The sequence below is a fragment of the Dromiciops gliroides genome, chromosome 3 (genome assembly GCF_019393635.1).
Source record: "Dromiciops gliroides isolate mDroGli1 chromosome 3, mDroGli1.pri, whole genome shotgun sequence".
NCBI classification, from domain to species: domain Eukaryota; kingdom Metazoa; phylum Chordata; class Mammalia; order Microbiotheria; family Microbiotheriidae; genus Dromiciops; species Dromiciops gliroides.
In genome coordinates this window covers 226,526,161-226,538,902 of record NC_057863.1, presented here as the reverse complement: position 1 = coordinate 226,538,902, position 12,742 = coordinate 226,526,161, and the positions used below count along the sequence as shown (strand labels likewise).

Below are 12,742 nucleotides of genomic sequence, written 5' to 3'. Positions count from 1 at the left end.
AGGTGCTTATTTCTTTGCATGAGCAAAATAGATAATTTGAAAACAAAGGTAAAGAAGAAATTGTAGAATTGGTTATAGAGTTGAAATGCCTGCCACCAACCACTTTTTGTACAAGTGCTCTTGGATGGGCCCAGCTCTGTAATGGAAAGAACACTGCCTCTGGATTCAGAAGACCTGGGATTTCTACCTATATGACATCAGGCAGTCAAACAACCAAGAAGTATTTATTGTTAGTTCCTACCATGTGGCAAGCATTACGTTAGGTGCTGGGGTACAGATGTGAAAAAAGTGGACCCATCATTATTACCATGGATTCACTTAGCCTCCTTGAGACTTAGGTAACTTGCTGTGTCACCTTTGGCAATTCTCTTCACCTTTGGGTTTCAGTTTCTTCATTTCTAAAATGAGAAAGTTGGATTAGATCAGGGCTTCTTAACTGATATGTGTGTCATGGAATCCTTTGACAGGGGAAGCCTATGGATTACCGAATAATGTTTTTAAATTAATAAAATAAATTACATAGGATCACAAAGTAAACCGGATATACTGAATAAAGATGCACTTTTCTTGGATCAAAGTTCACAGACTCCCCCTAAGGTCTATCCATGGATCTAGGTGAAATAGATCTGGAGTAGATGAACTTGAAGGTACCTTCTAGCTTGAATTTTTATAGTGATGGTGTTGGTGATAATGATGATAATATCAACATAGCACTTACTATGTGCCAGACACTGTGCTGAGCACTTAATTATCATCTCATTTGATCCTCACAACAACCTTGGGAGATAGGTGCTTTATTGTACCCATTTTGTAGATTTGGAAACGGGGGCAAAAAGAGGTGAAGTGACTTGCCCAGAATTATATATAGCAAGTAAGTGTCTAAGACTGGATTTGAATTCAGGTATTCCTGATTCCAAATTTTACTGGGCATATATGTTTTCCTTGCATTCTGTGAATCCTCAAAAACACTTCTTGTCCCTGAAAAAGGACCTCTATTTGTGTTAAATCTCATCCTGTACTCTGGGCAAGGGAGGGAAGAAGTGGGAAGGTGAATGAGAAATACACTATATCTTAATGATAAAAATTACAGCATGATGGTTGGGCTGCCTCTAAAAAAAAACCAACAGAATTTAAATTGACATCTGTTTTCATATTCTTTTTTTTTTGTCTTCCATTTCAGAGCCTGGCTAAACTAACGGATGGTTTCAGGAATAGCTGTTGTATTTCAGACTCTCTGCAAGATTTGTCCCATAATTATGGTTCACTTGGCGGTTCTTGTTTACCTCAACAATACTGTGACGCTGGTTCTCAAACTGACATCATTGGAGAGGTATGCTGGCTGACAGAGATGAAAAGAACTTGAGGAGAGGGGGAGAAAAAAGACTGCTTTTATGTTGCCATGATTTATTCTGTTTCATTTCCCATTTTAATTTAAAAAATATTTGGGCTCTGTGTGTGTATGTGTGTGTGTGTGTGTGTGTGTGTGTGTGTGTGTGTGTGTGTGTGTGTGTGTGTACATGTGCACATACACAAATGATAAAGGCTAAAGAAAAAATACTGTTCTCCTTGTTTCTCCATTAAACTTGAGTGTAGAGGGGTATGCAAATCACTGCTCATGAATTTTGTGCTTACGATTTGGATGCCTAAGAGTTACTGGGTTTTCTTGTTGATGGTGTGATTTACATTGTAAGAATGGTGACCAATGTCATTGCTGATGGGATTTTAGGGACATCCATCTTCCCGTAATATCTATACATTAAAAGGGTAGTATGGACTACCTCTTTCTTCTTTTCTTAAACCATACCTGTGATTTCAATGGAATAGGGAACTGCTGGGTGAAGAAACTCTCTCCATGATTGTATTCAATTAGTTCATCTTGTGCTTTGCAATTTAAAAGTTTCTGAAAGTTGCTTTAGGAAACTGTGAGGTTAACTAAATTTTCCTGGGTCACAGAACCAGAATATGTTGGAGACAGTACTTCAACCCAGGGCTTTTTGATATTGAGACCAGATCCCTATTCACTATGCTATATTGTTTCTTATGTATTCATAATCTAACTGAATTGAAATTATTTTTGCTTAAGAACTTTGGGAACATTTCAACAACCTTCTGTGAAAGTAAAGCTGTGTCATGAATTCAGGGTGGGATTCACTACTGTAGCTATTAGTAGGTACAGTCTTTCAATCTTTGGAGAAAGAAAAGTAACAAAGTCTGTTTTTCTTCTTGGAAGAACCCATTAAAGAAAAAACAAAAAAAAAGAACCCATTAGATTGTAAGCTCCTTGAGGGCAAGGATTGTCTTTTGCCTCTTTTTGTATCTTCCATACTCAGCACAATCCTAGCACATAACATACACTTAATAAATATTTATGAATTGGGGCAGCTAGGTGGCGCAGTGGATAGAGCACTGGCCCTGGATTCAGGAGGACCTGAGTTCAAATCTGGCCTCAGACCCTTGATACTTACTAGCTGTGTGGCCCTGGGAAAGTCACTTAACCCCAATTGCCTTACCCCCCAAAAAATATTTATGAATTGATTGAGCTCATAAAGTTAAAATTCAGATTCCCTTGAGAAGCTGGAAAGGCCCAATAATGATGAAACAAAATAATCTTTTTATGAGGGAAATAGATACTATCGCTCCAACACCTCCAGCCAGCTCTTGTCAAACTCCTGACTGTTGTGAATAGCAGAGTACTTTTGGTATGTGACCTTTGGCAATTTTCTTATCTATAAGAATCAGAAAGTTGTCTCATATGTCATCTAAAAGTCCTTAAAAATAAAATTTCAGGAGTTATGCTTCAAAGGTACTGACACATTATGCCTACTGATTATTTCTATTTGTGGTTCAGGTATTTTAAAATGCCTTTGTATCCTTGAGAGTCCAGTTTTCATACTTAGAGAGAGGCAGCATAGATCAGGAGAGTGAGTCTTGACTTTAGAACCAGATGATGTGGATTCAAATTCTACCGCTGATGATTCCTACCTGTCAGACCTTAGAGAAACAGCTAGGTGGTGCAATGGATAGAACTCAGACCTGGAGTCGGAATGACTCATATTCATGAGTTTGAATCTGGCCTCAGACAGTTACTGTCTATGTGACCCTGGGCAAGTCACTTAACCCTGTTTGCCTCAGTTTCCTCATCTGTAAAATGAACTGGAGAAGTAAATGGCAAATCACTCCAGGATCTTTGCCAAGAAAACCCCAAATGGGGTCATCAAGAGTCAGACATGACTGAAACAACTGAATAACAACAAGTACCTTATACAAGTCACTTAAACGATTTAGCCCTCAGTTTCCTCATCTATAAAATGAAGAGGTTGGACCAAATGGCCTTTGGAAGCCCTGGCAAGTCTAGATCTTAGTTCTTATAATTCTCTGACTGTAGACTAATGTCTCACAACCATAAATAGAACACGAATCAGTACTTGGACCTTGCTAAGGAATGTCAAGGTAATACTGGAATATATAATTGCACCTATAGCAACTATGACTGTCTCATTTTTAGGCTCCATGATTTTAAAAATAGTAACTTGAAAGGCAGTTGTGTCCAAAGAGTCATGAGTTAAATACTGCCTTTGACACTTGCTGGCTATGTTGCTCTCCTCACCTTAAGTTCCTGCATCCCTCAGTGCCCTAGGAAACTATCTAAGACCTTAAGTTATAGATGAGATACCATCTTTATCAGTGGAGGGAATTTTTTTCACATTGGGATTTACCTACCTGGGGAAAGAAAAGGAAGAGTGAGGAAGAGTGGAATATAATTTTGGTTCAAAAGAAAAGTAGCTATGAAAGAAGCTTAAAGAAATAAATATTGTAGAACCTGGGAAAGAAACTTAAGTGATGACTTAATTATAATGTGAAATATAGATATGTTGTAAAAAAGAAAGAGGATAAAATGTTCGTGCCTTCTGAGAATAATACAAGATATACTAACTGAGACTGTTGGACAAATACATACTTAAATGTGATTTTTTTTAAAAAAAGGCAACTTTCTAATGGTCTTGTAATTAATCTTAGAGATTAGATAGCAGTAATAAGTAATCTATCTGGTAAACATGGAGTATTTTCACACACACTCTCATTTGATCCTTAAAACAACCCCATGAGTCAGGCATTGAAAATATTATTTTTCTCTATCTTGCAGAAGAGGAAATTTATGCTCACAGTGGTTAAGTCACTCGTCCAGGGTTTGATAGTAATTTGACTAGAAAATCCAGGTCTTCTTACTGAAGGCCAGTTTTTCTTCCACTATGCTTAAACTCTTTAGCAAAAACAGGACTCAGAGGTCTCATCCTCTGTTTAAAGATGTTAGGTTCTGATTGGGTTGGGAAAGTATATATGTGACCCAGTACTAGAATTTTCTCTTCTTGAAACAGTATGCTAATAGAATTAAGAGGGAAAAGAAAACAAAACCATGCAGACCCATTGAATGTCACTGATTTCAAGGCTTATATTCCAAAGGTTAAGCTTTGTAATAGCAGCTGTAATGTAGTCTAGGAAATTCTCATCAGATCTATATATCTGCTCACTAAGCTGCACACACAAGATAATGTAGTGTATCATTCACAGTAATGGATATAGGGTCTGACAGAGCTAACTGTATTCATATCATGTCTACTGTTATTCACCTTTTCTGCTAATATCATTCCAATAACAACTACAGCTACCACTATTACTACAACTACTAGTTCTACCACCATCATAGTACTACTACTACTACTACTACTACTACTGCTGATGCTACAACTTCTACACTACCCCCCCCTATTAGATTGTGAGCTCCTTGAGGGGAGGGACTGTGCTTTGTCTTTTTGTATCTTTATCTCTTAGCATAGTGCCTAACACGTAGTAGACCTTTAATAAATGTTTATTGACTGACTGGCGATAATAATGAAGAGTACTCCTACTTATGAATGAGGGTGATGATGATGACGGTGGTGGAGGTGGTGATTTCTTGGACCAGACCTCTGATTTTGTTGGTCTAGGAAATTCTCTCTGTTATATATCAATGATCATAATAACAATAATTTTTTTCAGCATTTAAATATATGCATGTACATGCCAGAATCTACTATGCTCTCTGCACTGTACTAAATGCTGAACATACTAGGAAAGGCAGAAACAGTTCCTACCCTCAAAAACCTGATAATCTAATGAGACAACAATGTTTAAACAACTATATGCAAACAAGAAATATGTGTGTGTATACGTGCATTGTATATGCTTGTATATATGTATATGTATATGTATCTATAAAATCTCAGAGGGAAGACATGAATATTAAGGGTTACCAGTAAAGGCTTTTTGCAGAAGGGAAGATTTTAACCGAGATGGAGGAGCCGGGGAAGCTAAGAGACAGAGATGAGGAGGAAGAGACTTCCAGGTATAGGGCATAGCCAGTGAACATTTACAGAATCAGGAGGTGTAGTATCTTGTGCCAAGAACAGCAAGGAGGCTATCACTGGATTATTGAGTAAACTGAAGGGACTAAGGTGTAAGAAGACTGAAGACATAGGAAAAAGTCAAGTTATAAAGGCTTTAAAAGCCAAACAGAAGACTTAAATTTTGAACCTGGAGGTAATAGGGAGTCATTGGGGGTTTATTGAGTGGGGAGGGGGGGGTGTTGGTGGTGACATAGTTAAATCTACATTTTAGAGAGACTACTTTGCCAGTGGAGGATGGATGGACCAGTGAGAGACACAAAGCAGGGAGGCAGTAATTCAGGCTTGAGTTACCAGGGTGGCAACAGCATCAGAGGAGAGAAGGGGCCTTATCAGAGAGAAGTTACAAATGTAAAATCAACAGGATTTGGCAACAAATTGAATATGGGAGCAATTGAGAGTCAAGAGTCAAGGATGTTGCCTAGGTTCCAATCCTGAGTGTCCTCAAAAGTAATAGAGAAATTTGGAATAGTGAAGGGTCTGGGAGGATAGATAATGAGTTCAGTTTTGGACATGTTGAGTTTAAGATGTCTATAAGATAACTAGTTCAAGATATCTCCTAAGCAATTAGAGATATGTGGCTTGATCTGGCTGGGTAAGTGAATCTGAAAATAGTCTGCACAGAGATGATAATTGAATTCATGGGAGCTGATGATGTTACAAGGTAGAATAGGAGAGAGAGAGAGAGGAAGGAGAAGAGGAGAGAAGAGGCGTGGGTCAAAGCCACCCATTGTTATATTTACAAATATGTATATTTGTGATCCTTCTCTGCAACCTGTAGTCTCAGAGAACTGCCTGCCTCACTGAGAGGTATATGTCTCAGGTTTTCCTGACTCTAGCCACGACGCAACACTTGTGTATATATGTGTATGTGTGACACAACTTTGCAGGACTAAGCAGCTCTCCAAGACTCTTAAGCTATAGAAAAGTCACCACCCTGCTTTGGTTTAAGGAGTATTATGATCTGGAAGTTCCCTATGTCAGTGAAATCATGGGTGCAGTCCCTTTCCCAATTGATTGTATATGCTTTCACATAAGTCATTTCTTATGTTCTATTCATATGGTTTGATTTTCCTCCCTTAATGTTAGTTAACTTTGTGTTAGTCCATATTGGAACATTACAATGTTTTGGGTTTTTTTAATTGTTCAATTTACAGACTTTTGTGAGTTCTGATCTTTATTCTTATAATTCCATCATATCCCCAGTCTGTGCTCATAGATAATATGCTGTTTTCCCATAATACCCATCACTCATAAACATAATATGTGACAGTAAACCTGGACTTCTTCCTGAGCCTCAGATATTTATTACATGTCTTATCCTCACTAACATATAATTCTTTTTTTTAACTAACATATAATTCACTAAAAATATGACAATACAATATACACAGTTATCTCTGGCTTTCGTTATTTGTACTTTTGTCTCTGGTATGCCATTAACCTTGTCCTTGTCCACAAAAAAAAAAACCCCAAAAAACCCCTCTGGGTTTTTGGGTTTGGGTTTTTTTTAAAACATTTTAGTAACAGTTTCCTAAAAGATTTAGGACATTTATCTAATTAATAATGACTACAACTTTGGATTGAAAACCATTTTTACTAAGTTTATTTGAAAGATTTTTTTAAATGTTATTGATTATTGGGATCAGAAAATTTAGATGAATTTTATATTATCAAGATTAGTCACTAACATATTGTCTTCTTCTCCCTCTTCAACCTTTTACCCCCTTTTCCTATTCTTAAAGTTTGGCTTTGATGATAAAACAAGACTTGTAGACAGAGTTCGACTTAATTGGCAGTATGAAGAGGCCAAAAAGAGGTAAGAGGTACATTTTTTAAAAATCATATTTTGTTTATCTAATTTAAATTTTATTGATAGTGAATGGAGGACTTTAGAGACATTTTTATATCAATTTATAAAGACTACTAAAATTGAATTGCCTCCTATGGATGATGATGACATGAAATCGTTAGATTGTTCACAATACTTGAATTATCCCTTGCCTTTTCCTTCCCTCTCCTTCCCAAACCTTTTTAGGGTATGTCGTGTTATGAACAGCGAACTAATTTTAAATTTAAAAATATGAAAATACCCAGCTCAGTAACAAAACCACTTTTATCATGATTTGTCTGTATCACTGGAAGGAAACAGCTTCAAATGCAACATAAAGCAATGGACTAATCAAACTCATTAATAATTTAACAAGTGATTTCTAAATTTTTGTCTCAATTGAGGCCTATTTTCAGTTCTTATAATGGAAGTTAGAGAAAATATTTCTATGTTTTAATTTTTTTAAGGCCTAACTGCCTTGGTGTCAGAAAACAAACATCTGCTGTGCTTTAGTTTGTAAGAATTTGAAAGAATGATTTCTCATCTGCTCTATGGATACTGTTATGTCTTTAGATAACCAGAAATGAGACTGCACTTAGGAGCCAATCCAGTAAACATTTATTAAGTGCTGACTATGTGCCAGGCAGTGTGCTAAGCACTGAAGATAAAATTAATTAAAAGAAAGACAGTCCCTGCCCTCAAGGAATTTATAATCTAAGAGGGGAGACAATACACAGAAACTGGGGGAGAAGGGAAGGGCTTCAGGGCATCTCATTCAGTGAAGTTAAAACTAGGCAAGGCAGCAAATGCAAAGTGGAGTGAGATGAGCCCAGTTTCTGCCCTCTTTGAAGAAAGGTATTGGGAAAAGCCTGGTACTCCAGCCCTCCAATCAAAGGGGAGAGGAGACTGAAGGAAAATGGTATCAATAAGGCTTGAGTTAACTGCATGGTGGGAAGTTTAGAAGTGATAAGCTTATCCTGGGAGGAGCATCTTGTTCCATGAGTTCAAACAAGGCAAAACAACAGATGCAAAGTGGAGGACATTTGGATATTATCTTAATATAGCTACTCCTTTTCTTTTTGCTTTATCCACAGGACATAAGTAAAAAATAAGTGTTGGTGAATAATCATGCATTTCTCCTCCCATTACATGGTTTCTATTTTATTGATAGTTTTTTTGTCACATTGTCCCATGTACACCTTGTTAAAATATTCTCAAACCAAAGTGTTCTGATATGGTAGAAAGAAAAATTCTTTAAAGAAAGAATAGGTAGTGGTATCTGGCATTAAAATATTTTCTTTGCCTCTCTCCAAAAGGATAAAGACTTTCTAATGTCAAAAAAGGGTTGTTGTAATTCTGGGAGACTGCTGACATATAGGCTGATTGGACCTATATACACTCTACATATTTAGAATCTCATTTTGTTGTTATTCTTTTTTTTTAAAGTAAAAATTACCATAAAAACAAATCATATGACTGAAAATTAAAACTTTGGTTACTGGCCTTCTGTTTGGCAGATATTTTTATAGCTTGGTACTATTTTCTTACCATCATCCATTAGAATGTTGGGCTTTAAATTTCCACATGAACTCTAAAAAGCTTATTTGCCTAGCCTAGTTATCTCTGTGGTCACATACTTCATTTATCATGCATTCCTTCTCCCTAGCTTGCTGCCATTTCTGTGGAGCCTTTGTCTCTACTAAATATTCTTGTGTTCATTCTTGTATGTTTCTACTGAAACTACTCAGTGTGGGTGCAAGGAATTTGCTGTGCTGTATTAAAACTTGGAAAATAGATCATCATTACAGTCGAGTTTATTGTTACATGTTTCACTGTGACCTTTACTTATCAAATATAGCATGACATTTTCTTGCGATCTAAAAATGAATACAGAAATAATCTTGTTATACTGATTAAAATACATTCAGGGGCAAGACAGAGTGTATGAGAAAAGCGTTTATTTACAGGAACTCAGTGGAAATCAATCGAGAAGCATTTATCAAGTACTTATTATGTGTCAGGTTCTAAACCAAGTACTGGGGATGCAAAAAAGTAAGTTAAAATATGGTCCCTACCCTCAAGGAGCTCACATACTAATGGGGATGATAACATAGAAATAACTAAGTACATATGAGATATATATAGATGGAAGGAGCTTTAAAGAGGAAACCACTAATAGTTCATTGACAAGAAAAGGCCTGTTGAAGGAGATGGCACTTGAGTTGAGTCTTGAAGGAAGCCAAGAAATCTTAAGACTTGGAGTTTAGGAGGGAGAACATTCCAGGTACCTTTTCAAAAATCTATACCAAGTGCATATCCAGTAAAATTCCATGATGATGCAGCATTGTGGCGTGGAGATGGCACTTGATTTTCAAAGACTGTGCCAATGGAGTTTGAAGCTCTGCTAAGTCTGCTAAGCAACGCAGGTTTTATAAGGGCCTGTGAAAGAGTATGCCTTTGTTTCCCAAGGACCTCCCTAGTTAGAACTATATATAGTTAGAACTATAGAATCAGAAGATTGGCTATCAAGCAAGGAAGGCTTTTATCGACAGCAATTCATGAAGACCGTTTACTAAGGCAGGCAGGGATTATAATACACAGCTGGGAAGAGAATAAATACCCATACCAGTGAAATCATGTATTTGGAAGTATTTGAGTATTCTAAGTATTCTAGAGCTGTAGAGTTTATCCCCAGCCTTATGTTTTGCTTTGTTTTAATCTTTTAGAACCTTCTCTCCCTACAATTCATTGCTGATTAATTCCCATTTAGAAACTGGGATTGTCTTTTAAGAAATTTTCCTTCGTAGTGGAGTCTATACAGGGAGTTTAATGGGTAGGTAATCTGATGGGTGGGCAGCTAGGTGGCACAGTGGATAAAGTACCAGGCTTGAAGTCAGAAAGACTCATCTTCCTGAGTTCAAATCTGGGCTCAGGCACATATAAGCTGTGTGACCCTGGGCAAGTCATTTAACCCTGTTTGCTTCAGTTCCTCATCTGTCAAATGAACTGGAAAAGAAAATGGCAAACCTCTCCAGTCTCTTTGCCAAGAAAACCTCAAATGGTATCACAAAGAATCAGACACAACTGAACAACAATAACAATAATCTGATGGGTCAATTTCCAGATCTTTATTAACTTTTTTTGTTTGTTTGTTTTTTGTTTTTTGCAGGCAATGGGGGTTAAGTGACTTGCCCAGGGTCACACAGCTAGTAAGTGTCAAGTGTCTGAGGCCGGATTTGAACTTAGGTACTCCTGAATTCAGGGCCAGTGCTTTAACCACTGCGCCATCTAGCTGCCCCAGATCTTTATTAACTTATAATCAATATCTCTTTTCTTTAGGAAATCAAGAGTTATAGGACCATAGTATTATAAATGGAAACTCGGAAGGCAATTTAGAGGCCTTGAGTGTAACCCTTTCCTTTTATAGATGAGAAAGCTTGGGAGTCACACAAGTAGTAAGGGGTAATGGTAGGATTCAAACTCAGGATTTCTTGACTCCAAGTCAGTTCTTTATCCACTGTGCCACTTGGTTTCCAGACTGCCCACCTTATTGCCTTTCCACCCTTCACACATATAACAAGTCATCACAAGCCCCTTTCCTAGTAAGGAGAGGGTCCTCAGATTGTAGAAACTATAGCTTCTTGTCCCGGGACACTTTCCACAATGGGGAAGAGCTCCTATACTTCAGAATAAGCCACAGGAGAACTCTTCAGTCCCTTTTTTATAGTGAAACATTCTGGTCTGTCCTTGGCTTTCATTTTCCTTTTCTCTATACTCTCTCCTTTGGGAGTCTCATTCCCCATGACTTCACTTACTGGCTCTATTCATATGATTCTGAAGTCCATATCAAAAGGAGGCACAGTGAGCATGGATGTTCAATCATTTTTTCTGGTCGTGTCCAATTCTTTGTGACCCTATTTTGGTGTTTATTGGAGGGGGAGGGGGCAAAGAGACTGGAATGATTTGCCATTTTCTTCTCCAGCTCATTTGACAGATGAGGAAACTGAGGCAAACAGAGTTAAGTGACTTGCCCAGAGTCACACAGCTAGTAAGTGTCTGAGGCCAGATTTGAACTCAGGAAGATGAGTCTTCCTAATTCCAGGCCTGGTACTTTATCCACTGTGCCACCTAGCTGCCCTGACTATAGATGAGATGATGATAATATTGCTCTAAAATTAGCCACCCTCACATACTCTATGTTGAAAACAAATTAGCCTCCTTGGGGTTCTTTGAATATGATATTTATCTCCTGTCTCCATGCTTTTGCCAGCCTGTCTCTCATTCCTAGAATGCTCTCCCTCTTTCCCTCTGTTGCTTAGAACGCCTTCCTCCCTTTGGAGCAAGTTAAATGCCACTTCAATTGCAGAACTCTGCTGATTTCTATTGGTCAGGGCTCTCTTGAAATGACTTTGTCTCATTTTTTGTAAATGTTATAATAACCGGGGCAGGTAGATGGCACAGTGGATAAAGCATTGGCCCTGGATTCAAGAGGACCTGAGTTCAAATTTGGACCCAGACACTTAACACTTAGTAGCTGTGTGACCCTGGGCAAGTCACTTAACCCTCATTTCCCCACCCTCTCCCCCCAAAAAAATAAAAGTTATATTAACCTATCTCTGTTTTCTCTCAGTATAATATAAATTTTTTAAAAACAATGACTGTTTTTTGTTTTCCTAGTGTCTATCACATAGTAGACATTTAATAAATAATGCTAAATTGGGGGAAAATCATCTTTGATATAAGAATAACTTGCATATTGATTTTATCATATAAATTAATGTTTCTAAAGTATTTGTAAAGTTTCCTCTCTTATGTGTATTAATACCCACTTTAGGCCACTGAATTCCTTAACGGGTAATAGTCCTTGTCACAATTTCTCATTTATATAGCTCCCTCCCAGCCTATGCTCTCAGCTCTTCTCTCAGATCTCTCCTGCAGCTCTTATTCTTACAAAGTCAGCATCCTTGAGATCATCACTCCTCCCTGCCCATCTTATACTGTCACTTAATTATGTCTGCCATATGTCAATGTCTCATTTTATTATGTATATGTGGCTTATTTTCTTTAGAGATAGCAGAAGTTTCTTGAGGATAAACATCTTGTAATTCCATGTTTTCCTTTACTGGGTCGTAAGCTCATGGTCTAAGTACTAAGTAATTTAGTTAATTAAGGTAAATATATCTACATATACACACACACACACACACACAAAGTTCATTTGACCTGTCTGGGACACGGATTTTTTTTAAATGCCCTTCCTTCCACAGTTTTTCAACTCTGACAATAAAGTCTTGCATTTTAAAAATTTTTTGAGGAAAAACACATGTGTTTCAGTCTACAGACTGTTAATGACACCAAGGCTCATGAACAAAGATCCTTGCAGCAGTGAGTACAGGTTTTTATTATAACTACAGTTTCTGAGTGATTTTTAGGAATGCCTCCAAATAAGGCATGTGATTATAGCAATATA

General features: G+C 37.4%; 1 protein-coding gene across 4 annotated transcripts in view; it reads left to right on the top strand.

The window, feature by feature from the left end:
* WWC3 (WWC family member 3) overlaps positions 1–12,742 on the top strand; it is a 212,791-nt gene that overhangs the window by 138,268 nt on the left and 61,781 nt on the right. For all 4 annotated transcript variants that reach the window (XM_043996696.1, XM_043996697.1, XM_043996695.1 and 1 more), the window contains exons 7-8: positions 1,181–1,330; positions 7,187–7,260. In XM_043996696.1, coding sequence (XP_043852631.1) covers positions 1,181–1,330; positions 7,187–7,260 — 224 coding nt within the window. The remainder of the gene's footprint in view (positions 1–1,180; positions 1,331–7,186; positions 7,261–12,742) is intronic.